Source organism: Anomaloglossus baeobatrachus, chromosome 3 (assembly GCF_048569485.1).
Source record: "Anomaloglossus baeobatrachus isolate aAnoBae1 chromosome 3, aAnoBae1.hap1, whole genome shotgun sequence".
NCBI classification, from domain to species: Eukaryota; Metazoa; Chordata; class Amphibia; order Anura; family Aromobatidae; genus Anomaloglossus; species Anomaloglossus baeobatrachus.
Genome location: NC_134355.1, coordinates 170,730,570 through 170,758,114, shown reverse-complemented (window position 1 = coordinate 170,758,114; position 27,545 = coordinate 170,730,570). Strand labels below are relative to the sequence as shown.

The following is a 27,545-nucleotide window of genomic DNA, read 5'->3' as shown; positions in this document are numbered from 1 at the left end:
GGGGCAAAAGGGGGATGATTTGAACTTGTGTTTTAATTTTTTCATATTTTTTAAAACTTTTTTTTATTTTGTATTGCATTAATTAGTGCCCTTGAAGCTGGGATTGTCCGATCACCTGTGCTATACAGAGCAATACATCAGTATCGCTCTGTAAAGCAGAAATCAGGTCTCCTATGAATGCTGGCTTGCAGCTGGCATTCACACGAAGATTGTCATGACAGAAACATGGGTCATCAGCTGACTCCCAGTTGTCTTGACAACCCATACGAGCACTGTGATAACATTACAGGCACACTGATAGGAGCAAGGGATCATGTGCTTGCCACTGGTGGATGTTAAATCCTATTGTCAGTGATTGACAGCAGGATTTAACTGAATAATAGCCACGGGTGGAGCTTTGATTCACCCATGGCTGTTAGAGGCACATGATGGCTAATTAAATCAGCCATCATGTGTGGAGAAAGATGCGGGTTCAGTGTTTGAGCCTGCATCAAATCAAGGAAAACAACATATGATGTAAGTTTATGTCATGAGTGGGGGTTCAGGAACTCACCATCGCCAGATCCAAAGCTGGCAATCTGCTGCCGCTTGGGTCTCACTGAAATGATTATGTCACATTGATAACTCGCATCACTGCTGTAGCCGTTCACTTATCTCATTAGCTTATTCCGTTGACATCTGAACAACCACTTAACTTAGTAATTAGCTGTAATGGTGATGTACACCACCAACATTTTTGCATCACCGCTGCAGCCAATGCACCAAGACCAGGGCAGTGTTGGTGAGCTGTTTCTTATCTTAGGTAGACACAAGCATTTGGGGTCCTCCTTTGATTAAGTGGAAAATCCCTTGAAAACCAAGCAGAAATAAACTGGGGTCCTAGGTTCAAATCCCACCAAGGACAATATCTGCAAGGAGTTTGTATGTTCTCCGTGTTTGCGTGGGTTTCCTCCGGGTTCTCTGGTCTGGTTTCCTCCCACACTCCAAAGACATACTCATAGGGAATTTAGATTGTGAGCCCCAATTTGAACGTAAAGCGCTGCGGAATTTGTTGGCGCTATTTAAAAATAAATATTATTATTTTTTTTTTATTATTATTATTATTATTATTATTATTACTACTCCCATTGTAATTTCTGTTACGACATCAGTTATATACATATACAGTAATGTACAACAGTTTTAGACAGCTGTGGAAATAATGCTGCAAAGTAAGAATTTCAAAAACTGAGATTTCACTAGTTTATTTTTATCAATTAACAAGAGAGAACCCTAAATATCCCATGCCTTCAAATCAACATTAATACTTTCTGGAAAACTTGCTCACAGCTTTTAAAGGATCTCGGTTGGAGGTTGTTCCAAACATCTTATATTACCACAGATCTGCGGGTGTACGCTTGTGACAAATCCTTATGTCTTTTCATGTAATCACAAACAGACTCGATGTGGAGAGCAAGGCTTTGTGAAGATCATATCATCACTTCCAGGACTCCTTGTTCTTCTTTACACTGAGAATAGTTCTTAATGACATTGGCTGTATATTTGGGGTTGTTGTTCTGTTGAAGAATACATGTTGAGGAAATCAGACATCTCTGTGATGGAACCATGATGTAAAAGTATCTAGCAGAATTTCTCAACATTAAGGAAATAAAAAAATGGCAACATTGAGGACCATAGATGCAGTGGTCGGCCAAGGAAACATAGTCCAGCAAATGAAAGACACATTATGCCTGCTTCCCTTTGAAGTTGGAAGATGTCCAACATTGCCATCATCTCAGAACTGACAGCAATCAGAAGGACCCAGCTACACCCATTTACTCTTCAGAGAGGTTTTGCCATATGTGGTCTTCATAGAAGTATTGCGGCTAAAAATCTACACCTTTAACATGGAAGCAAAGCCAGGCTACTCAACTATGCACAAAAGCAAAGGACCCACATGACTGATAGTGAAAATGTGAAACATTTGGCTATTGCAGAAGGCAATTTGTTCACCAAAGGCCTGTAGAGTGGTGCAGTAATGCCGGCTCAGCACGTGATCAGTGCCATATGGCTGCCAGTTTGTGGAGACACCAGTTTACATAATATATTATAAATAAGGCACTTTAACCCCTTAACAACCCATGGCGTACTGGGTACGTCATGGATCGTGTGCAGTTAATCCCCGCCCCCTGCCGTGGGAAGGCGGCGGCGATCCGCGCACATATCAGCTGTTTTCAACAGCTGACATGTGTGCCTGCTAGTCGCGGGTGGAAGCAATTCCACCCGCGGCCATTAACCCCTTACATCTCGCTGCCAAAATATGGCAGCGAGATGTATATGCACGCCGCCATGACAGTGACTTACGCCGCCCCCATCGGAAGTCACGTGACATGATCACGTGACTTTCTGTGGTTGCCATGGTAGCACAGGGTCATGTGATGATGCCTATAGCTAACTTCCTCTCAATGCCGGAATACAGCCGGCATTGAAAGTAAAGTATCAAATCTGCAGTTCTCAGCTCTGTAGCTGTGATCTGCAGATAGGGTAGAGCGATCGGATTGCTGATCGCTATAGCCCCCTAGGGGGACTAGTAAAATAAAAAAAAAAGTTAAAAAAAAGTTTTAAAAAATTAAAAAAAAATAAAAAAAAATCTAAAAGTTCAAATCACCCCCCTTTCACCCCATTGAAAATTAAAGGGTTAAAAAAATAAAAAATATACACGTATTTGGTATCGCCGCGTTCAGAAATGCCCGATCTATCAAAATATAAAAACAATTAATCTGATCAGTAAACGGTGTAGCGGCAAAAAACTTCCAAACGCCAAAATTACATTTTTTGGTTGCTGCAAATTTTGCGCAAAATGCAATAATAGGTGATCAAAACGTAGCATCTGCGCAAAAATGGTACCGTTAAAAACAACAGGTCGAGACGCAAAAAATAAGCCAACACTGAGCCATAGATCCCGAAAAATTAGATCAACTACGGGTTTTGGAAAATGGCGCAAAACGTGCGCCACTTTTATTGGACAAGCTTGTGATTTTTTTGAACCCTTTAAATACAAGTAAACCTATTCATGTTTGGTGTCTACAAACTCGCACTGACCTGAGGCATCACATAGATACATCAGTTTTACCATATAGTGAACACGGTGAATAAAATATCCAAAAAACTATTGTACGATCACATTTTTTTTGCAATTTTTCCGCACTTGGAATTTTTTTGCCATTTTCCAGTACATTATATGGTAAAACTGATGGTTTCATTTAAAAGTACAACTCATCCCGCAAAAAACAAGCCCTCATATGGCAAGAGTGACAGAAAAATAAAAAAATTACGGCTCTCGGAAGAAGGGGAGCAAAAAACAAAAACGCAAAAACGGAAAGTGTCCGGGGGCACACCCTGATCATATATTTCTTATATAACTTAAATGAATCATATTGACAACTCTTTACTGGTCATTTCTGTTAAGAGCTTCTGCTCTCTTTAACTTAAATTTTCTTTTCATTTTGACATGGGATCAGACTTTTATTACTGAAATGTAAAAATTATGCTACTATTTGAAAAACATTTATTTTTTTAAATATTGATCATATTTACACGTTTTAGACAATTGTCAATAACCTACCTAGCCTTATTTCCAGCAAATGATTAATTATGTAATTTTTTTACCTTTTTATTGATTGCTTATGGTGTTTTGAGTAAATGACTGATTGTATCCACTTGTTTTTATGCTAGAAATGATACAACTTACACAAATCTATATGTAGTACTAATGATTTTGTCAGTGGTAGTATTTTATTTTAAAATATGCACTGAATTATGTTGATTAAGAGGTTAAATGTTGATCAGAAGCATCTTGGTTAAAGGGGGATTCTCAAGTTCTTAAATTGTTTTAAATTGTCTCTCCAGTAAAGGAGACAAACTCTAGCACAGCGTTTTAATTATTTAGCATGAAAATGTATCATTGACTTGCTTTTTCCATCTACTGTTATTCACCTGTAATAACAGCTTTTATTTTTTATAGTGTACAGCTGGTTTCCATGGAGCTTGGCCTCCAAGCTCTGGCTGCGCTACATTACAGAAGAGGAGTTAACTCCTAAGTTACCAGTCACCTCTCTCCAGCTCATTGATTTCTATACAGCAGTTAGCTGCTCACCTCCCTCCCTATTAGCTTCTGAAGAAGGAGGCAATTATAAATCTTGAAAAATCCCTAGCACGGAGTTTTCAGAGTATCTCTCCTAATCACAGCTCACCAACCCACAGCTTTCAGAGAAAGTCTCCTAATCACAGCTCACCAACCCCCAGCTCTCTGCTTTTGCTGTTTGGGGCTGAGTGCTTGTTCAAGTGCCCTGGTATCCCTATGTATAATACAGTGATTACAGAGCACACTGCAGAATAAACCACTAATAGCTAAATGTGTTATAGCAGATCTTGAGAAAAGCTTTATTGATCTACTAATACTACAGTTTTACTATTCACTAGAGTTGTATAAGGGGTAAAGCCTGCCCTGTTAGATACCAGGAATTAAGGATACTGTATGGAGACTGCATTGCTTTGAGCTGCTCAAGGAACTATTTGAGAATACCTCTTTATATAAGGCTGTGTTCATTATCATTTGTACACAAAACTAGTCCTAGAGTCACATGATGCTTTCATGACAGTGCAGTTTTGTATTGTGGTTCTACATGGTTCCTGTTCTGTGGCTTAGTAAATAGTACGGCACAACACATGCAATCAGAGTACTGGGATATAATGTTCCTTTAGATATTACATTGATAATTATGCAGCCAATACTGATGACTTTTGTGCAAGTTACTGATCAGTGATAGTGGCTATATGGCTCTCTCTGGCTCTGTGAATACAGATCATCTTTGGAATTGTAAGAAAAAAGGATGAAAGTGACCACAAAGAAGGAATAAATGGGTCGTCCAAACAACACGACTCCTGGATTGAGGTTGGTGAGTAACCTATATTTTATAATCACAAAATCTGTATATGACTTTCTAACATAGTAATGCAAACTCACGCTAATCACTTTATAAGATCAGTTTTTTTATTTTACCTTTGATACATTTGCATAATGTTTTATGTAAATTAGTCTAAAAGTTATATATACAATAAAAGTGTCATACTCTAAGAAGATAGCAGCCTTAATCAAATATTTACTTTTCAATGTAGGAAACTCCATGTTTCTGTTATATGTAAGGTAAAAACTCAAATAATTGTGTTACTATTTTAAGGTCAAATTTAAATGTTCTCAAGGGTATAAAATCCTGAGAAAATGTAATTTTATTTGTATTATCTATCTATATATCTATCTAATCACTCTATATATATTAATCTAATCACTCTAATTACTATATCTAATCAATCTATCTAATCATTATTTATCTAATCCCTCTAGCTAATCACTCTAATTACTATATCTAATGACTCTATCTAATCACTATCTAATCACTATCTAATCCCTCTATCTAATCACTCTAATTACTATATCTAATCACTATCTAATCACTATCTATCTAATCACTATCTAATCCATCTATCTAATCACTCTAATTACTATATCTAACCACTAGTTAATCACTAATCAATATCTAATCCCTCTATCTAATCACTCTAATTACTATATCTAATCACTATCTAATCACTATCTAATCCCTCTATCTAATCACTCTAATTACTATATCTAATCAATCTATCTAATCATTATTTATCTAATCACTATCTAATCACTCTAATTACTATATCTAATCACTATCTAATCACTATCTATCTAATCACTCTAATTACTATATCTAATCACTATCTAATCACTAATCACTATCTAATCCCTCTATCTAATCACTCTAATTACTATATCTAATCACTATCTAATCAATATCTAATCCCTCTATCTAATCATTCTAATCACTGTAATTACTATATCTAATCACTCTATCTAATCACTTTCTAATACCTCTATCTAATCACTCTAATTACTATATCTAATCACTATCTAATCACTATCTATCTAATCACTATCTAATCCATCTATCTAATCACTCTAATTATTATATCTAATCACTATCTAATCACTAATCACTATCTAATCCCTCTATCTAATCACTCTAATTACTATATCTAATCACTATCTAATCAATATCTAATCCCTCTATCTAATCATTCTAATCACTCTAATTACTATATCTAATCACTCTATCTAATCACTTTCTAATACCTCTATCTAATCACTCTAATTACTATATCTAATCACTATCTAATCACTATCTATCTAATCACTATCTAATCCATCTATCTAATCACTCTAATTATTATATCTAATCACTATCTAATCACTAATCACTATCTAATCCCTCTATCTAATCACTCTAATTACTATATGTAATCACTATCTAATCAATATCTAATCCCTCTATCTAATCATTCTAATCACTCTAATTACTATATCTAATCACTCTATCTAACCACTATCTATCTTAATTAAAAATGTCTTGTTTGTTTCTTTACTTAGTAATTTAAAATTGCTTTCTAGGAATAAAAGGGTGGAAGATCTGTCAATGTCAAAGATCTACATATAACTGTTGTATTCTTACCTTAGAATTGTGTTGGGGTTTCTGCTGACAGAGTTTGTTGGGAATTATAGAGCTGACCACATGTACTATGCTTTGTTTTGTTGTTTTTTTTTGTCCTGAGAGAGTAAATTGATTGGGGCCTAGAGATAAAAGAGAAATGTGCAGTTACAAGAGTTTTCTACAGCAAGGGTCATGAGAGAGCAATAACACTGAACTGGGTTCCGGTGACAGCAAATTGGCAATGAGAGACATGAATTACTTCAGATTTACACCGAGATAATATTTTACAAGATATGTCTTTAAATTATATCAAGAATTTCTATGAAGGATGTGTAAGTATTAAGTGACAGCATAGCATTTTCCTCAACCTCATGCTGGTTTCTTTTTACTTTAATGGTTGTCTCGGTCAATACTGAGGAATTGCAAGTTAACATGGCTATTGTTTCGTTTTATTACAAAAATGATTTTTTACAATGTAATTAGGAGATTTAGGTGATAAGTTAAAAATAGTGTTTGGTTTGGTCCAGGTGTTGAGGAAAGTTGTTAGACTTTTGGCTTTAGGTGTTGTAGAAAGTGTTTAGTCTTTTGGCTTTATACTAATATTTTATCTAACTAGATATTTGTTTTCCAGAAGGTAAAGCACGCTGTGATGTTCCTAAAAAGTGTGGTACAGCCTGTAGTTATTTATTTGCTAGGGTGTATCTGGAAATTTCTATCAACTGTATGTTGGACAACAATGGATAAATCTGATGCTTTATTTTCCTACATTGCTGACTCCTCTTTGACATAATACAATAAGCAATCGAGGCCTCCAGAGCCACATTGGCTACAGGAGCATACTGTGGACTTTTTTTTCCCAGTACAATTAGTATATTGAATGTAGTCTAACTATTTTGTATGTGTGATTATTGCACAACAATGACAAAACCTGTAATAACATGCGATCATTGAAGAATGTATGTAAGTTGTATTTCTTCAAGAAATCTTTTTCTAATAATAAATTGAAATATAATAATAATAATAATAATAATAATAGTAGAACATTATGCATTTTTTCATTTTTAACAAGATTAGTTCCTATAAATTATTATTATCTTTGAAGCTCAGACCTCCAACTGTGATTGGTCAGTTCCACACCCTTTTCTTTGGATCTGTGCGAATGTTTTTTCTTGGTGTCCTGGGTTTTGCTGTATATGGAAACGAAGCCTTGCACTTCAGTTGTGAGCCTGACAAAAGGGAAGTAAACCTCTACTGTTACAACCAATTTCGACCGATAACACCACAGGTAAGAAAACATGGTTGGTACAAATAAAACACTATGGCAGTTGGGCGGGTGCAATAATGAGTGCAAATGAAAGTGAAATGTAACTAAGTTGAAGATTTCTTAATTACATATAGCTATAGAATTTTATTTTGCCCAAAAATGACAAAAGCATTCTAGGTGTGATACCTTTATTGGCTAATCAGAACAAACTACCACAATATAATTTTGTATTGTACATCAACCAAATTAAGAAACACCAACAATATATTGTAATAGTAAAATTAATAAAAGAAGCACTTGAGGATTTTCAAAAATTTTATTTGATTGTAATATACATCAGGCACAGTACAGTGTGATTAATTTCTGATTAATCTACCTATTTACCGTTCTCTGTTGTACCATGTACATTGCTCATACTGACTCTGATTTACACAGGGTTATGTATATGAAAGTCCTAGAAGACTCCTAATGAGGCTTGGCTGAAACACTAACTTTCGGTCCATACACAAGAATCTATATGATTAATAGTAGCGCACATAAAAATTATATTTGTATCCACTTTTACTTGCTTAGGTGTTATCTGCCTCCTTATCAGTATTATTGATGGGTATTTGGCTACTATTTGACCATTAGATGTATGACTGAATGTGCCAGTGTCAGTAAAACTGCTCAACTACCTAATGTGTGTAGACTTTCCAAGTTTCCCCACCCCCTATACCAGACATTGGGTAGAAGAAAGGTCAAATGTAGAAATGGGCATGTTGTAATCTTTTTTTTACCATGAAACATAACCAGCTATCAGAGGTGTCTAGCAGTGGCATCATAATCAATATTGAAACATCTGTTTTCAGCCACGCATACATGCATGTAGCAGGATCCACAGCAATTGCTAACCAATTAAAAGTGATGTCAAAAGCTATTGTAGTGTATAGGTAACTTTATCTATCAATCCTTCAGTCACTGCCAATAAACTTAAGGTGGCTTTACACACTGCAACATCGCAAACGACATCGCTGTAACGTCACCGGTTTTGTGACGTAATAGCGACCTCCCCAGCGACCTGGCCCCTGCTGTGAAGTTGTGATCGCTACAAATCGTTCAGGACCATTCTTTGGTCCTTTGTTTCCCGCTGTGCAGCAAAGTTTTAGTGTGTAAAGGGGACTTTACAGCGACTTCGTTAGCGACTTCCCTTTGAAAAAGCTGCTTTACAACGTCCCCAATGACTAGCTAGGTCGTTCTGCAGGTCCGGATCGCTGTTGCATCGTTGGCCAGGTTTGCCTGTTTGACAGCTCACCAGAGACTTTGTAGCGATCCCGGCCAGGTTGGGATCGCTGGTGGGATCGCTAGAAAGTTTCAGTGTGTAAAGGGGCCTTTACTTAAGGAATAAAAGAATAGCCCTAGTAGGTTAGTAGGTGATAAAGCCATGGTTGGCCATCATCAGTGTTACACCATTCAGGGGCAATCATCCCCCTAGATGCTGCTGTCAATAGCAGCAGCAGCATCTAGATGGTTGAGAGAGGGAGTGCTGGAAGGGTTAACAAAAGTCCTAATAGCAGTTTTGAATACTTTGGGGACTACTATTCTTAATACGTTATCACTTTTGGGGGTTTACAATATATAGGCCCTTTAAACTCACTTCAAAACTGAATAGGCCCCTAAAAATATTAATTTTGAAACTTTCCTTGAAAAGAATAAAAATTTCTTTCTAACTGTTGGCTTTTCTAACATTCTATCAAACTAAAAAGACATTTGAAAAATGGTATTGAGGTAAAGAAGACATAGGGTAAATGCTATTTACTAATCTTTTGTTTGGTGTGACTATCTGGTTTAAGGGTATCAAAATTATAATTTCTTTTTACATATATTAATACGAAACATATCAACCTAAATTTACTGCTAACAAAGTAGAATGTATCACAAAAGAGAAATTTCAGAATCAGTCAGATATGCTGAGGCATTGCAGAGTTATTACCATATTAATTGAAACATTCCATTATGAAAAATTGGGCTTACTCCCTAAGGAATTAAAGTGTATTGGATCTAAAAGGAGCATCATTCATCAGGCTTGTTACTTTAGCAGTGATGGTTGTCATGGTCTGGCTTAATTACATAGTGTAATGCTCGCAGGTGAGCAAGGGGTTAGTAGTGGATCCACTGAACCAAGGACCGGTCACTAACCTAGAGAAGAGTACCTGAATGGCTACTGAGTCTTCACTAAAGCCACAGGGGGCTAACACGCTGGTAGGTAGCCGACGTGAGCAGCCCCAGGGGATCACAGTACCTTGGCAGCTGGTGCCACAGGTTTGGCTGAAATGGATGGATGTAGCAGTAGCCGGACTGGATAGTTGCAGCTGTGGCGGACAGTATTGTAGAACCTGACCGGTGTGGATAATTGCAACAGCAAAGACCAATATCATAGCAGCAGCCTGTCTGGATGGTTTGTGACAGCAATTATGGTATGGATAGTTGCAGAACCAGCTGACTTTGACATGCACTGGAACACATATATGAATCAATTATAAAACGCGTAGCACAGCAACAGCAATGGCAGCACAAAGGGACCTGAGGACTAGCAACTTATAGACCATATTGCCCAGGCACCATCCAGGGGAGCATGCCTTAAATACCTGATGCTTCTCAGCGATAGGCTGAGAAGTACTTCCAGGTTAGGGTGTACTGGCCCATTAAAAAAAAGGGAGACCTGTGCAGCGTGCACAAAGCCCAGGAAACAGCAGCATGGACCGGAGATGGAGTAGTGTGACCAGGAAGCTGAGAGTGCCAGTAACCCCACCAGGAGAGAGGCAGGACAGCATGTGGATGCCAGTAAGGGTGTAACACATAACCAGACCACAAGTGTAACCTTTTCTGATATATTATTATGACAAAAACATAGAAGATATATAGTGTAAAGTTATAGGAGTCTTCCATTAAATTGCTCCTTTGGAAAGGTATGAGTAAATACGCTTGTGTATGGAGTGAAATACCACACCTCCATCACATTGTTAAGTGGCTACAGCAAATCAGCTTTTATACAAGAAATTACTTAAGTGAATCTGTCAGCAGGATTTCACCCCCCAAACTCTTTATATGTGCAGATAGCGCTTTCAAAGACAAATCTAACAATACCTTTAGGGCTGATGTGCACATTGCGTAATTGCATGCATTTCCGCTGCATATTGCACTGCAGCGTAAATGCATGCATCCTGCGTCCCCTGCACAATCTATGTAGATTGTGCATGAGAAGTGCTTGTTGCATGTTGCTTTTATGAACACAGCGATTTGGATGCTAAAATTTGGACCCAAATCCATGCGTTCATAAAATGAGCATGTCAAATATTCCGTGAACCTTGGATGCAACTCCCACTCTGTCTATGGTGGGGGCAGCAGCCATAGCGCATGAAATCGACTTTTTTTGTACAGAAAAACTACATCCATTATGCAGTGTTTCTGCAGTGATTTGACGCGTACATGTGCTATCAAATCGCTGCAGAATATTCAGCAGTTACGTGCGCATGAGCCCTTAGGGTATATGTGCACGTTGCGTTCATAACAGTGCGGAAAAGAACGCAACCTTTAAACTGTAAACACTGCGTTTGTAATCAAAAAATGCATCCAAAATGCATGCATTTTGTATGCATTTTGCATTCATTTTGTATGCATTTTTGCAGTGCGGTCCCACGGCAATTGAGCTCTGCTAAATGCTCGCTGACAGCAGACAGAGTGATCTTCACCCGACTTCATTGTCATACCGCGGCTCTGTCTGTGTGTCGCATCCTGATTAGCGGTCACCCGTGAAGGACTCACCGATGACCGCTAATCCCCTGAGTGACTGAAGTGAGCAGAGCGATCAGCGCTGCCGTCACTCAGGTTACCCGCAGCCAGCTGGAGTCCTCCACCCGAGATCGCAACTCACCTGTGATGTTATCACTGATCGCGCAGCTCACTTCAGTCACTTGGGTGACTTGCTGTCACAGTTGGAGGATCCAGCGGTGGCTGCGGGTAACCTGACTTACGTCATCGCTGATCGTGCGGCTGACTTCAGTTGCTGCGTGGAGCTGACAGAGAGCGGTCTGGTCTGTGACCGCTCCTGTCAGCTTCATGTAGCAGAGCTGAGAGCATCATGGGATGTCGTGTGGATTACCCCGGACCTGGATGGGTATTTTGGGGTTAATAAAGTGGTGAAAGAGGGATTTTTTTTTTGTCTTTTATTCCAAATAAAGGATTTTTTCGGGTATATGTGTTTATTTTCTTTAACTTACAGGTTAATCATGGAAGGTATCTCGGGGAGACGCCTGCCATGATTAACCTAGGACTTAGTGGCAGCCATGGGCTGCTGCCATTAACTCCATATTTTCCCGATTGCCACCGCACCAGGGCAATTCGGGATGAGCCGGGTTGAGTACCGGGACTGTCGCATCTAATGGATGCGGCAATTCTTGGCAGCTGCTGGCTGATATTGTTAGGCTGGGGGGCTCCCCATAACGTGGAGCTCCCCATCCTGAGAATACCAGCCTTCAGCCGTGTGGCTTTAACCTGACTGGTATCAAAATTGGGGGGCACCGCATGTCGTTTTTTTAAAATTGTTTATTTATTTATTTTACTGCACGATATAGACCTACCCACCGGTGGCTGTTATTGGTTGCAGTGAGACAGCTGTCACTCAGCGTGGGGGCGTGTCTGACTGCAACCAATCATAGGCACCGGTTACCGGGGAAAGCAGGGAATACGAGATTGAATAATGAGCGGCCGCCATTTTCAAAAGAGGAAAAGCCGCCAGAGCTTTGTGACAGCCGTGCAGTGCCGCGCTGGTGATCGGGGATTGGTGAGTATGAGAGAGGGGAGAGACCGACCGACGGACAGAGAGAGAGACAGAGAGAGAGAGACCGACGGACAGAAAGAGAGAGACAGACAGTGCGACCAACTGACAGAGAAAGAGACCGTCCGACAGACAGACAGAGATTGACCGACATCCACAGAGAGAGACTGAAAAGACCTGCGTTTTGCTTGTCAAAAAAGCATGCGGAACGCAACAAAAATGCAGTTCAAGTGCATTTTGGTTGCGTTTTGACCCACATCATTGATTTCAATGGTTGGAGAACGCAGCTACAACGCACAAAAGAAGTGACATGCTGCTTTTTTTTCCGCAGCGATTTTTGGCATCCAAAACGCTGCGTTTAAAACCGCAGCGTGTGCATTGAATTTTCGGACTTCTCATAGACTTTGCTGGGGAAGCAGAACGCATGCAATTTGGCACTGAAACGCTGCAGTTCAAAACGCAGCGTTAACGCGGGAAAAAACGCAACGTGCGCACATAGCCTTACATGGCCAGTCTATTCTTCTGTTCCTGAGAAATCAGCATTTTAATTGATATGTAAATGAACCTGAAGAGCTATTTGCAGATCTGAAGCCTCTGTCACTTCAATTCTTTTTTCCGCCCAGCGTTACCTCCTCCTGCTTAACTGAGAGAATTTGTGCTGTATAACTTCTACAAAGAAGCCATCAATAAGCAGGAGGAGGGGGCACTGGGCAGAAAATAGAACTGGAGTGACAGAGACTTCATATATAGTACATAGCGTCATTTACGTATCAATTTTAAAAGAAGATTTCTCAATAACTGAGAAATGGACTGTGTAAGGTATTGCTTAACATGTCTTTGAAAAAGCTACATACGCATATACATAATTTGGGTATGAAAGCCTGCTGACAAATCGCTTATAATGTTGTAAAAGATATAAAAAAAACCCAACAGCAATAAGTATATTATTTTGTCGTGTCTGGAAGGGAAATTTTAATGAGAAAATTCCTTGTGGTCTATAGTCTACAGCTACATGGAGGTTAATGGTAACATAATTGATAGTTCACTGTAGTAAAAGGGGTTAAAGCGCTTTTCCAGACTTCACTGACAAGGAAAGGATGACAATGTTTTAAACTTTTGAATTTCAGGCTCCATATCTCACCATCCATTACAGGTTCTAATGTGAGACTACCTTCATTTTGTAGACAATCAACTAGGCTGTCTCATGCATAAATTTACCTTATATCTATTTACCATATGATTAGTTACGCAGATTATTATCATGTTACTGCATTGTTACTGTTTTGCTCCTGGTGGTGGAAAAATCATTTTCTTACTGTATACAACAAATTAAAACCTGTTGTTACAGTCCCTAATAGCAAGATTTCCCAAGAAAAGAGAAATGGCATCATTCAGCTAATCAATAGCGGTCTCTCGGTCAATGAAATTGCCAAACTGCATCATGTGAGTACCATGACAATTGGAAGACTATGAAATTAAGTCCGTCAATCCTTTAAGAGATGGACGTCCAGGCAAAATATTGGAGTTATCAAGTTGGCTCTTCACAAGTTCTATCGGTTCTGGCACGAGAAACACGGCAGTAGAAGTGGCTCGTATGCTTCATAATTGTGAGATCACAGACGTCCATGCAAGCATCATGCGACGTAGGTTACACAAGTTTGGAATGGTGGCCCAAAAACAGGTGAAGAAGCCTTGTCTTAAATAGCAACATAACAAGTGTTGGCTCAAATTTGCAAAAAAGTACGAAAAGTTGACCGTAGAAGATTAGAAATGGATCATTTGGAGTGATGAGATGCAAGTCAATAGACTGGGCACTGATGGGTGAAAATGGGTCTAGAAGAGACAAGGGTAATATGGGCTAAATGGATCAAGAATTTGAAGGAACTGTCAAATTCACTGGAGGAAGCCTGATGATATGGGGTTGTTTCACAGCCAAAGTCACTGTGTACTTGACCAGGATTGAGGTTGATCTCAATGCTGAGCTATATGTGAGTATCCTACAAGACGAGTTACTTTGTACAGTCATGGCCAAAAGTTTTGAGAATGCTACAAATATTAATTTTTACAAAGTCTACTGCTTAAGTTTTTCTAATGGCAATTTGCATATACTCCAGAATGTCATAAAGAGTGATCAGCTTAACAGCAATTACTTGCAAAGTCAATATTGGCTAAGAAAATGAACTTTAACCCCCAAAACACATTTCAACATCATTGCATTCCTGCCTTAAAAGGAGCAGCTAACATTGTTTTAGTGATTGTTCCATTAACACAGGTGTGGGTGTTGATGAGGACAGGGCTAGCGATCAATCAGTCATGATTAAGTAAGAATGACACCACTGGACACTTGAAAAGGAGGCTGGTGCTTGGTATCATTGTTTCTCTTCAGTTAACCATGGTTATCTCTAAAGAAACACGTGCAGCCATCATTGCTCTGCACAAAAATGGCCTAACAGGGTAGAGTATCGCAGCTACAAAGATTGCACCTCAGTCAACAATCTATCGCATCAGCAAGAGCTTCAAGGAGAGAGCTTCCATTGTTGCCAAAAAGGCTCCAGGGCGCCCAAGAAGGACCAGCAAACACCAGGACCGTATCTTAAAACTGTTACCAGCAGTGCCGAGCTAGCTCAGCAATGGCAGCAGGCTGGTGTGAGTGCTTCTGCACGCACTGTGAGGCGGAGACTGCTTGAGCAAGGCCTGGTTTCAAGGAGGGCAGCAAAGAAGCCACTTCTCTCCAGAAAAAACATCAGGGACCGACTGATATTCTGCAAAAGGTACAGGGAGTGGACTGCTGAGGACTGGGGTAAAGTCATTTTCTAAGATGAATCCCCTTTTCGATTGTTTGGGACATCTGGAAAACAGCTTATTAGGAGAGGAAGAGGTGAGCGCTACCACAAGTCTTGTCTCATGCTAACTGTTAAGCATCCTGAAATGATTCATGTGTGGGGTTGCTTCTCAGCCAAGGGAATCGGCTCCCTCACAGTCTTGCCTAAAAACACAGCCATGAATAAAGAATGGTACCAGAATGTCCTCCAAGAGCAACTTCTCCCAACTGTCCAAGAGCAGTTTGGCACCCAACAATGCCTTTTCCAGCATGATGGAGCACCTTGCCATAAAGCAAAGGTGATCACTAAATGGCTCATGGAACAAAACATAGAGATTTTGGGTCCATGGCCTGGAAACTCCCCAGATCTTAATCCCATTGAGAACTTGTGGGCAATCATCAAGAGACGGGTGGACAAAAAAAACCCAACAAATTATGGCAAGATGCAAGCATTGCTAATGCAAGAATGGACAGCTATCAGTCAGGATTTGATCCAGAAGTTGATTGAGAGCATGCCAGGGAGAATTGCAGAGGTCCTGAAGAAGAAAGGTCAACACTGCAAATATTGACTTGCTGCATTAACTCATTCTAACTATCAATATAACCTTTTGGTACTCATAATATGATTGCAATTATATTTCTGTATGTGATGTAAACATCAGACAAACACAATTAAAAACCAGAGGGCAACAGATCATGTGAAAATATAATTTTGGTGTCATTCTCAAAACTTTTGGCCATGACTGTACACTCAAATACTATGGGTATTAAAAGGACAACATAGTGTTCAAGCATGACAACGACCTGAAGCATATGTCGAGATTGGGAAAGTAATTGTTCAATGAGAATGTAGAAGAGGTGCTTGATTGGCCCCCACAGTCCTCAGACCTCAAACCAATCAAACACTTGTGGGTAGAGTTGAAGAAGAAGCTGTATACATACCCAAATGAGTCGACCAGCATTGGCGATGTGTAGAAGAGACCTGGAATTTTGGTCAAGACATGCTTGAATCAGATCAAGAGTATGCCCAGGAGGTTTCAGGCAGTGTTCAAAGGTGGATTTACAAAATAATAACAAAATAATAACAATTAAAATTTAGATTTTTAGGAGCAAAACAGTAACAATGCAGTGACATGAGAAGAATCAGCATAATCAATCATATGCTAAAGAGTTGCATGTCAAATTTATGTATGAGATAGCCAAGATGATTGTCTATAAAATGATGGTAGTCTCACTTTCAAAGGTATAGATGGTGAGATATGGAGCCTGAAAGTGAAACATTCAAAACATTGTTACTTCGCTTGTCAGTTTAAATATAATTCATTTTTACTACTTAGGTCTCAAAAAGGATGATGTGTCTAATAAATGTATGTTTAATTCTAAGATTATTTTCCAAATATTTTCAGTTTGTTATTGCACACAGCATATTAAAAAGTTCTCTTTTTTTTTCTCTACAGGTATTTTGGGCCTTACAGCTTGTTACTGTGTTAGTCCCAGGAGCAGTTTTTCATCTCTATGCAGCCTGTAAGAGTATAGATCAAGAAGATATCCTCCAGAAGCCTGTTTACACTGTTTTTTATATCATCTCTGTACTGTTAAGGATCACTTTGGAAGTAGTAGCCTTTTGGCTACAAAGTCATCTTTTTGGATTTCAAGTTAATCCAATCTTTAAATGTGATGCAGGAAGCCTTGATAAGAAATATAATTTAACCAGGTGCATGGTCCCAGAACATTTTGAGAAAACAATCTTCCTAATTGCAATGTATACATTTACTGTAATTACAATGGTATTGTGTGTAGCAGAGATTTTTGAGATCCTGTATAGGCGCTTGGGATTCCTAAACAATCAGTAACCTACAGTATGTGCCATTTACTGAGTTTCTGGTGCAAAAATACGGAAACATGCCTTAAATGCAACAAATCATGACAAATCTGCATTTCTACTGCAGATTTTTATTTGCGCGATATTACATTTGGCAGCATTGATAGCATGTATTTGACTGTAAATATGTACCAAAACTCAGTTGACGATACAGTAGTATTAATATAACATGTAGTAAACGAATCTTTATTGCGGTGATGAAATAGAGTTCGATTTCTTTTATTTACTAATAGGGGAGACCAGGAGCATTTATTTCTTCTTTTGCTCTAAGTAATTATTTACATTAACACATACTAATTTTTAATTGAATTCACAGACTTATAAACATCAGAATGTAGATAAGCCAAAGACATGGCTTTATGATACATATGAATACATGATAGCCGAAAAGAGAAATATTTCTTTTTCCATTTTTCAGGTACATTTTATAACCTTTAAAGGGAACTACCACAAGTGAGCTCTTATATACAGTATTATATAATACTGTATATAAGTGCCCAGGCTGCTCTGTAGAATGTAAAAAATACTTTTATCATACTCACCTGGGGGACAATCTTGTCTGATGGGTTTCGCTGCTCTTGGAATGGTGCCTCCTCTATCTTGTGCGATCTCCGTCCTCCTGCCCAGCCTTGTGTGCATAATGTGTCCTGTGTCATTCAGAGAGAGGACTCCATTGTGCTCCTGTGCAGGCACACTGTCTGAGGGCGGTTCAAAGTACTGTAGTGTGCATATGCGGGCGGTCTTTGATCTTATCTCGCGCCCACGCATTACAGTACTTTGATCTACCCTCAGCTGGGCAGATCAAAGTACACTTGCACAGGATAGCAATGGAGGCCTCTCTGTAAATGACGCAGGACGCATCATGCACATGGGGCTGGGCAAGATAATGGCAAATACAAGAAGAGAGGAGGCGCCAGACTGAGAGCATCGACACCCATCAGACCAGACCGCCCCTAAGGTGAGTATTATAAATGTGTTTTTTATGTTCTACAGATTGACCTGGGCTCTTATATACAGCATTCTGGAATTCTGCATATAAGAGCTCATTGGTGGTGGCCGCAGCACATAAGGGAAAAACCTGGTGACAGGTTCCCTTTAAACAAACAAAAATTACAATTCATGATATAATCTAAATCATAGACCTTCTTACAGGGTCACCAGAATAGAATAAGAAATGTAAATAGGTAATGTATTTATTAAGCAATTCCACAATTACTAAAAGCATTTAAGTATTTGAGTATATAATCAATAATTTAGGAAAAAACAGGCTAAAAGTCATATATAAGGGGTATGATCAATATCATATAGGAGACTACAAAAAAAAGCCCCCTAATACAGAGACACAAACAACCTCTCATCACTAGCCAAACTGGTCATGAATGATAAATGTTCAATCCATATTGCATCAATAAAAGCACATGCCTCAAAAACATTACAAATTGATTAACTAGTGTCTAGGTATGAGCAGACCCCAGAAAGATTGAATTTGGCCAGACATTAGTTAAAAGTTTGGTTCGGGACCTGGACTTGATCTGTATTTGATCCCGGACCCTGAATGCAAAAACAAGCAAAATGGGGGGGGAAGAGTAAAACAATTGCCCTGCAAACAAATGTAGACAGGGAATAAAAAAAATTGCATGGGTTCCCTCTTATTTTTCATAAGTATCAAAACAGAGCTGTGGAGAAAAAGCGCAAATAGGGTCTTATCTGGTAGACAGGTGGGTATCAAAGGTAAGACAGGTACTGACCTATTGAAGTTGTGACAGGCACAACTCCTTTACAGGCATATAGCAAATGAATGCATAAGGTGGTCAGCCGCAGCCCCGAAGGTGCAATAGAAATCACAGAGTAGGTAGAGAAGTCGGGCTAAATGCTGCGCTAAAAACCACAAATCCAGGAGATGTAGTAAATTCTTTCCTTTATTTACACAGGTAACCTAGACCTGTGTAAATAAAGGAAAGAATTTACTACATCTCCTGGATTTGTGGTTTTTAGCGCAGCATTTAGCCCGACTTCTCTACCTACTCTGTGATTTCTATTTTTCATAAGTAGTGCAGGTAAAGCTGACAGTTGTGGGCTGCAGCCCTCAGCTATCTATCTAAAAAACAGAGGGACATCACAAGCCTTTTTATTTCTTCAAATTATTTATTTAAATAATTTAAAAAAATGGCATGGGGTCCCCCTATTTTTGATAACCAACCAAAGTAAAGCAGATACCTGGGGGCTGGTAGTATCAGGCTGGGAAGACCGATGGTTATTTGACTCTTCCCAGCCTAAAAATAGCAGCCTGCAGCTGCTCCAGACGTGGCACATCCATTAGATTCGCCAATTCCAGCACTTTGCCTGACTCTTTCTGATTGCCCTGGTGGAGTGACAATCGAGGTAAAACTCTGGGGTTGATGTCAGCTGTGATTTGACAGCTGACAACAAGTTCACGTGTTAGTAATGGGGAGGAGTCTCTTAGACACTCCCATTACTAGCCCGGCAATTGAAGAGTTAAAAAATACACACAGAAAAAAAATAGTTTATTTGAATGAAGACTCCCCACACTCCCTCGTTCAGCAATTTATTAATTAAAATGAAATAACTGAAGTACCAAAGTAATCAATGGTGCAATGTCCCATGACACCCATTGATACCCATGGAGCTTTGTTCTGAGAACGTTCTCAAACAAAGCTCCATAGGTCACTCCAGACTTTCTCATGCTTGTGAGCAATTCTGTACCTACCATTAACTGGAGGTGACCTATGGAGCCAGTTTCTGAGAATGTTTTGAAAATGAGGCTCCATAAGTCACTCGCAGTCGCAGGCATGACATTTCTCATGAGTGTGAGAAATTTTGGGTCCGCCGCTAACCAGGAGTGACCTATGGAGCCTTTTTCTGAGAACATTCTGAAAACGAGGCTGCATCAGTCACTTGCAGTCACAGGTACGGAATTTCTCATGAGTGAGAAATTTTGTGTCTGCCACTGACTGGGAGTGATTTATGGAGCCTCGTTATGAGGATGCTCTCAGAATAAATCTCCGTAGGAATCAATGATTGTTGTAGGACAATACACCATTGGATTAAATCAATATTTCATGGACTTCTTTTTAATTAATACATTTGTGAACAAGGGAATGGGGGGAGTTTTTATTTGAATAAACTATTTTTTTCCTGTGTGTGTTTTTTAACTCTCCACTTGCTGGGTTAGTAATAATGGTGTCTGATAGACACATATCCATTACTAACCTGAAAGCTTGATACCAGCTGTCAATTCACAGCTGACATTAACCCCAAAAAGTATGATTATGACTGCCTCCACACCACGGCAATCGGGAAAAGCTGGGCAAAGCGCATCTAATAGATGTGCCACTTCTGGGGTGGCTGTGGGCTGTTATTTTTAGGTGGGGAAGAGCAAAATAACTATGGGCCTTTCTAACCTGAGAGTATTAGTCCACAACTGTATGCATTACCTTGACTGGTTATCAAAAACAGGGGGGACACCATGCAGATTTTTTAAAATTATTTAAATAATGTAAAAAAAACGATGTGGGGACCTCTCTATTTTTATTAACCAGCCAAGGGAAAGAAGACAGCTGAGGTGCCGCAGCCCCCAGCTATCTGCTTTACCTGCACTGGTTATCAAAAAAACGGGATCCAACATAATTTTTTTGAAGCTATTTATTTAAGTTGTTTGCAAGAGCATACAGACATCTTCACTATGCAATAAAGCTTGCTGATTGCGCTGCAGCCTTTCAGCAAACTTTATTAGCATACAAACAGCTCTCTAACTCCGAAGTCGGACATGTCCTCCTTTTAAATATTGGTGTTCGAGTTTGACCCCATGACACCAGGTATCCGGTACAAACCCTGAACTTTACTGCATGGGTTCGCTCATCCCTACTGGTGTCCCAAAAGGTATTAAAGTCACACTCAATATAGATTTACTAGGGTAGAATGGCACATCCACATTGCTTAAAATGTCAAATCTCTATTATAATTCCATTAAAAAGATGTAAGATACTCATCATGAATGACAGACTGGTGTGTTACTGGCAGAGAACTTTTCTCTCTAATCATTATTTTAAGATTTCTCATTACTTTTTCTGCTGCACTCATTTGTTTCAGGTTATTCTAATATCTAAATGGACAGAATTACCACTTGATCATTATGCAATATTTTTGAGGATTGCGATTATATTGATGTAATACGGATATGACATTAATCATGATAACCAATACTGTTAGTTTTAGTGTCTGTATTAGGTGGCTTTTTGATGTAGACTACTATATAATTTGGATCTACCCCTTTGTCTTTTTAGTGTTGTTTTTACTTTATTAATCATTATAAGATTTTGGTAATTGTTGAATTACTTAAAACACCACTCCAGCTTTTTTTTTTTGTTATTGCTACTGATGTAAGGTCCTTGCCCTTAGTCTAATACTTACCAGTCTCCATCTTCACCTTCTAGCACTGCTACTCTGGTCGGTCCCCAGCTGTATGTGAGTTTCCGACTCGCTCCAGTGTTTCATGGAGCAAAACGGAGGTTACTTTTCAATGCAAGTCTATGAGAGCCTCATTCTGGTTCTCATGGACTTGAATTGATCACTTATGACATTACCTCTGATTTACGGCGAATCAGAGGTTGCAGTTACAAGATAGCGCCACTTGACCAGAGCAGCGACGAGAAGAGATGAAGATGGCGGAATGGTAAACGTATTTAGTCGCAGCGATCTTAGATTAGAAGCTCCAGTCCAGCCCTGCAATAAAAAAAAACAAATTCTGAAGTGGTGCTTTAATAAATATATTACCTGTTTAAATTAGACATTTTATGAACTGCTTATTATTTTTAAAATACAGGATGTTAACTATTACATATTTACATGTCAGCTAATCACTAAGGTTGCTACTATATGTTTATGGCCGAGCTGCAGTAAATCACTCATGGATTACAGCTAATCTATGTATTCCACCTGTAGTTACCATCGTTTCAAATTGCAGGTGCAGCACTCCAATGAGTGATTTGTGTGCAGATACTCCATCTCAGCCAGATGTGTAATATCCCATTAAAAAAAGGATCACAGCCTGATTACTCTTATTCTCAGTAATGTCTGAAAGCATGATACCACAGCTAATGCTACTGAAATATTCATAACATGCAACTTTTGCAGTGAATTATCTTTGAGAGTCAAAAAGCATTGTTATTTTGTAAGCATGAATGATTTATCTTTTTTTTTAACGAGAACAATGGCCACCGAGTAGAGACCTTGGATGGAGAAAAATCCAACTTACACCATTATCTGTTGACATTGTGCCTTTTCTGAACTTGAACAAGTGCGACTTACACAGATGAAAGGGAAATATCTGTGGAAACGTTGATCTGTTTTTCATCAGTGAAATACAAGTGATGCTAAGTGATTTGACACAGATCGATCGGCAATTGTTGTTCACGCTCCTTTACTGTAATTTCTATTTATTAATGCTGCATTTATAATTAGAAACAATAGGCAGAGGTTGAAACCAACTTCAATTTGCTTATGTGGTAAACTACGAGACCACTGTGTTATCAGGTGGAAGTAAAAAATTCTCGTGATATAAGACATTCTCTGTTTATCTTACTCAATTAATCTGTTTGAGTTAGTCATGTTTATGCTAAGTTAAGTTCATCTTTAAAATCAGCTTCTCAACAAATATTTTGCCTTTATATTTTATTGTTATTTGAAACTTCACATTTTTTATGACTAGGTTTTAATGTTTTAGTTCAGGACTCCTATCAAATATCCATCCAATTTGTTTAACGAGAAAGGGCATCTCTTCTTTCAAGCTAGTTTTGAAAACTGCTATTGTTTCAAACTGTAATCTCAGGAACAGTCTTTATATGTGAACAGTTTGTGTAATGTAAACTTATTTTGTTTTATTCATTCACATGTTTGGGTATTTTTTAATTTAAATGTCAAATATTGTATGCAAAAATAAAAAATATTTATAATTTTATTGTTTATGTTTTGTGTTTAGAAACTATATAATATTTTAGATTTATTTATTTATTTTTGTAAATCAAGTGAATTGAAAAAAGCTCAAATAGGTGCATACCTAGAAATCATGGTGCCCCATAGCAGAAGTCTTAATTGGGTCCACCCCACAAAAAAAAATAAATATTCAGCCGGGTTACAGAAGAGCATATCTCACAGCTATATAGGCCTTACAAAGTAATTTTCCTCCTATTGAAACCCCTAGTGTTCCCATGTACTAAAATACTCTATTCTTGGCCTTCATAAAGTACGATGACAGCATATGTGCCCCCCAAAACAGTATGAGACCCCAGAGTACCCCCAAAGTGCCCTGCACACGTACAGCATGTTGACCCATGCAAGACTCCACACAGTATAATGGCTCCAGCACAACCCTCGACAGAGTATAATGGTCCCCGCATAACCCTCTACACTGTACAATGTGTCCACCCATATCCTGTCCACCACCATTAACTTGAGAACACTGCACTGTCAGGTTGTTAAAATGAAGACAAAAAGTTTTTTCTGCAAAAAAAGTGATTTTTTTTTTATTTGATGGCGAAAAAAGATGGTGGACGTTTTGGCCCAACGGCCTTTATCATGTACAGTCGCTCTGCAAGAGGGCTGTTTCAGAAGATTTGAAGAAAGTAATGAAGCAGGATGGAAGGAGTACCACCAAGAATAATTTATAATACAAAAATTCCCAGAGGGTGAAGTCCTTATCATTGATTTTATGAATAATTTCCTTCTCTGTGCCACCTTCCCAGGATCTGGCCGTCATATCCTGGGAAGGTGGCACAGAGAAGGAAAATATCCACCCCACCAATGCCTAAAAACTCTTGCTCCATATGAGAGAAGTCTATAGGAGCTTCTATCAGATGGTGCTCATCTATATGTCCTCTTACAACCACCCAAACTTCTATGTGATCCACATGAATATATAAAGATAAAAGCTCGAAATCTCTTCCATTGGAATACATGCACACTAATTCCTTCCAGCCAAAGGAAATTTAACCTACTCCCAGGTGGATGTAAAAAAGATATATTCAATCACTGCACCCTACTGTTTGCGATATTCACCCTTAGAAATCGCCACTGCCCCAACAATCCATGTGGCACTGATCGCAATATTATTCATAAAATTAATGATAAACACTTCACCCTCTGGGAATTTTTGTATTGTAAATTATTCTTGGGAGTACTCCTTCAATCCTGCTTCATTACTCTCTTCAAATCTTCTGAAACAGCCCTCTTGCGGAGCAACTGAACATGATAAAGGCCGTTGGGCCGAAACATCCACCATCTTTTGTTGCCATCAAATTAAAAAAAAATCACTTTTTTTGCAAAGAAAATTTTTTTTTGTCTTTATTTTAACAACAAGAGAGTGCAGTGTTTATTATATAATACGTTCTGGGACTATTGACCCCACACTAGCACCTCTAATGAAACCTTAATTCAGCTGAAGGCACACCAATACCCTATAACTTTGATTAACTTGAGAACGGCGGCAGCTATAGGCATAGAAGTGGTGTCTAGGTTAAGTAAAGTAGCCATGCTCTACGCAATGAAACCACCTATAGTGCCACCTGGTGGAAAACAACGGAGTTAGCATTTTTGTCTTGAAAATGGACCGAGATAGAGAAAAAAAGTGAATTAAAAAATTGTAGGGCATCATCAATTCAATACGAATTGACACCTTGCATACAGAAATGCTATGATATGAAACCCATGACCCCCCTAAAACATTGAATGCTGGTCACGCATATGGCGCTCATTTAACTTTGATGCTCAAAGTGGCCACCGTCAGCTGCAATGCACATCTGGATTCTGGACAGCATACTGTATCTTGCTGCACGTTGTGCAATATGGTAGGTGACACGTTTGCACAAGCATCTGTGATACATCGTCGTAGGTCCTTCAATGTTGGTGGAGGGGTCGCATACAACTGCTGTTTGATGTGACCTCACAAAAAGAAGTCCAATGGGGTCAGGTCAGGTGAGTGTGGAGGCCACTTCACGCAGCCACCATACCCAATGACTTGTAGGAAGGCCTCCATGAGGTATTGTTTCACGTCCGCAGCCTTGTGAGTTTTACACGTTCTAATCATAGCATTTCTGTATGCAAGGTGTCGATTTGTATTGAATTGATGATGCCCTACAATTTTTTAATTCACTTTTTTTCTCTATCTCGTTCCGTTTTCGAGATAAAAATGCTAACTCCGTTGTTTTCCACCAGGTGGTGCTATAGGTGGTTTCATTGCGTAGCGCATGGCTACTTTACCATACCTAGACACCACTTCTATTCCTATAGCTGCCGCTGTTCTCAAGTCAATGGCAGTGGACAGGATATGGGTGGACACACTGTATTTTTTATTCATTATGCAACTCACTTGATAAATAAAAGTATGCTTTTTCATGGAAAAGACAAAATTGTCTGGGTGACCCCAAACTTTTGAACTGTAGTGTCTTTCTGGTACTAAAAATGTTACGGCTGTCACGCTAGGTATGGGGAAGTACCAAGCAAACAACGAAATGGAAGGGAAACCCTGTGTCTAGGGAAGGGGGAGATGGTGACCCTGGACAAAACCTACCGCTGGTCCCTAGGGTCTTTCTTCACCCTACATAGGTTCCACACTTATGCGCCGAGCCGGATACCTGACCCTAAGTATTCCTAGTGCTGGGCCCTAAATAGGGAACAGATAGGATGAGCTTTTCGTCAACCCCACTAAACACTAAAGAAGACAACAAGGAGGACATACAGGGGAAAATGCATGAACTACTTATCCATGACTCAGGTAGTTCAGCAAAGTAAGGGTACTTTCACACTTATGTTCAGCGCAGTCCGTCACTATGGAGAATAACGCAGCCCGTTAACGTACTGCGCTATTCTCCATAGACTTGTATGGATGACGCACTGTAAAGCAAGTGTTAGCGTTGCATCCGCTGGACGACGCAGCATCATTATTCTGACGCTGCGTCAGGAACGCAGCATGTAACTTTTTTTGAGCGGCGAAAACCTTTATTTTTCACTGCGCATGCTCTTTTTTTTTTTTTTAAATCACAGAAACTTTATTTTGTTTCTCGGTGGCCGAACGTTCAGCTGAGCGCCCGGCAGCCGGCTATTGAGAGTGATCAACTGAGCGCCTGGCCGCCAGCATGTGAAAGCTCTCAGCTGAGCGCCCGGCCGCCGGCATGTGAGAGCGCTCAGCTGAGCGCCTTGCCGCCGGCATGTGAGAGCGCTCAGCTGAGCGCCCGGCCGCCGGGTGATCAGCTGATCGTTCACAATAGTCTGCTGCAGGTAAAACTGTAAAGAAGAAAAAAATAATAAATAAAAAAAAAAAAAAAAGCTTTCCGTTGTTTTGTACGATCCGTTGCATCCGTTGTCCCATTATATGCAACGCATCCGTTGCATCCGTCACACAACGCAATGCAACGGATGCCGTTCAACGCAAGTGTGAAACTAGCCTAACAGCAACAAAACTACAGTTGAGTACAAGCCCGCCTGCTGGCAACCAGAGTGGGAGTGAATTGAGTAATATCACCAGCACAATTCCTGGGTCTTAAAGGAGAGGAGATGTAAACCCGGCAGGAAAGCTACCTAATACAGTGAATACTAACAGCAGGAACAATAGGAAGTCAGGGAGCAATTTTGCGCAGCCAAATGCTGTGACCTTCTATTGCTAGAAACCACATGACTGTCTGTCACTGACTGCTTTGTCAGGTAGTTTTGTTTCAGAGTTGAGGGAAGAAAATTCAGTCAAAAATCTTAGTAAAGGGATGGTTTTGGGTGCTTTAGCGATTGATCTCAGACAGCATATTGTGGTTGGTGCACCAGAGGGATTGCCATCTGGCAAACTATTTGTGCTATCCTTGTTTTGTTCTGACCTTCCTAATGAAGTGTATGACTCTGTGTTGGATGACATCCTGGTTCCTCTATCACCTGGAGAACTGTTTCCAGGTCATTATAGTGTCAGAGTGCTCGAAAGGATGTCAACGAGTAAGTCCGTAAGTGCAGAGTTTACATCAGGTGTAATCCCGCTCAACCTTGGACTCATATGTCCATAGAATTCCTCATAAATTAGCCTAGTTTTGGTGATAATACTGTAGTTTGGGTGGTGGTGGACCATTTCAGCAAGATGGTTCATTTGGTTTCTCTACCAAAATTGCCTATGGCTAAGGGGTACTTTGCACGTTGCGACATCGCTACTGCGATGT

General features: G+C 39.4%; 1 protein-coding gene and 1 long non-coding RNA gene across 2 annotated transcripts; one reads left to right on the top strand and one right to left on the bottom strand.

The window, feature by feature from the left end:
- Nucleotides 1–1,286: 1,286 nt before the first annotated feature.
- Nucleotides 1,287–18,015, bottom strand: LOC142295103 (uncharacterized). The gene is made up of 4 exons (XR_012751364.1): nt 17,880–18,015; nt 7,664–7,780; nt 6,576–6,694; nt 1,287–1,556 (listed from the first exon to the last, which is right to left on the bottom strand). It is a non-coding gene; the product is annotated as an uncharacterized LOC142295103 (long non-coding RNA).
- Nucleotides 6,848–17,308, top strand: GJE1 (gap junction protein epsilon 1). Its single transcript, XM_075338169.1, has 3 exons — nt 6,848–6,886; nt 7,657–7,839; nt 16,913–17,308. The coding sequence occupies exons 1-3, from the start codon at nt 6,848–6,850 to the stop codon at nt 17,306–17,308; spliced, it is 618 nt and encodes a 205-aa protein (XP_075194284.1).
- Nucleotides 18,016–27,545: the final 9,530 nt, after the last annotated feature.

Excerpts from the sequence above, each read along its gene's own strand:
- GJE1 (XM_075338169.1), top strand. The coding sequence starts at position 6,848 with ATGTCTTTAAATTATATCAAGAATTTCTATGAAGGATGT. Across the intron at positions 6,887-7,656 it reads AGAATTTCTATGAAGGATGT|CTCAGACCTCCAACTGTGAT; the intron begins GTAAGTATTAAG and ends TTATCTTTGAAG. Across the intron at positions 7,840-16,912 it reads TTCGACCGATAACACCACAG|GTATTTTGGGCCTTACAGCT; the intron begins GTAAGAAAACAT and ends TTTTCTCTACAG.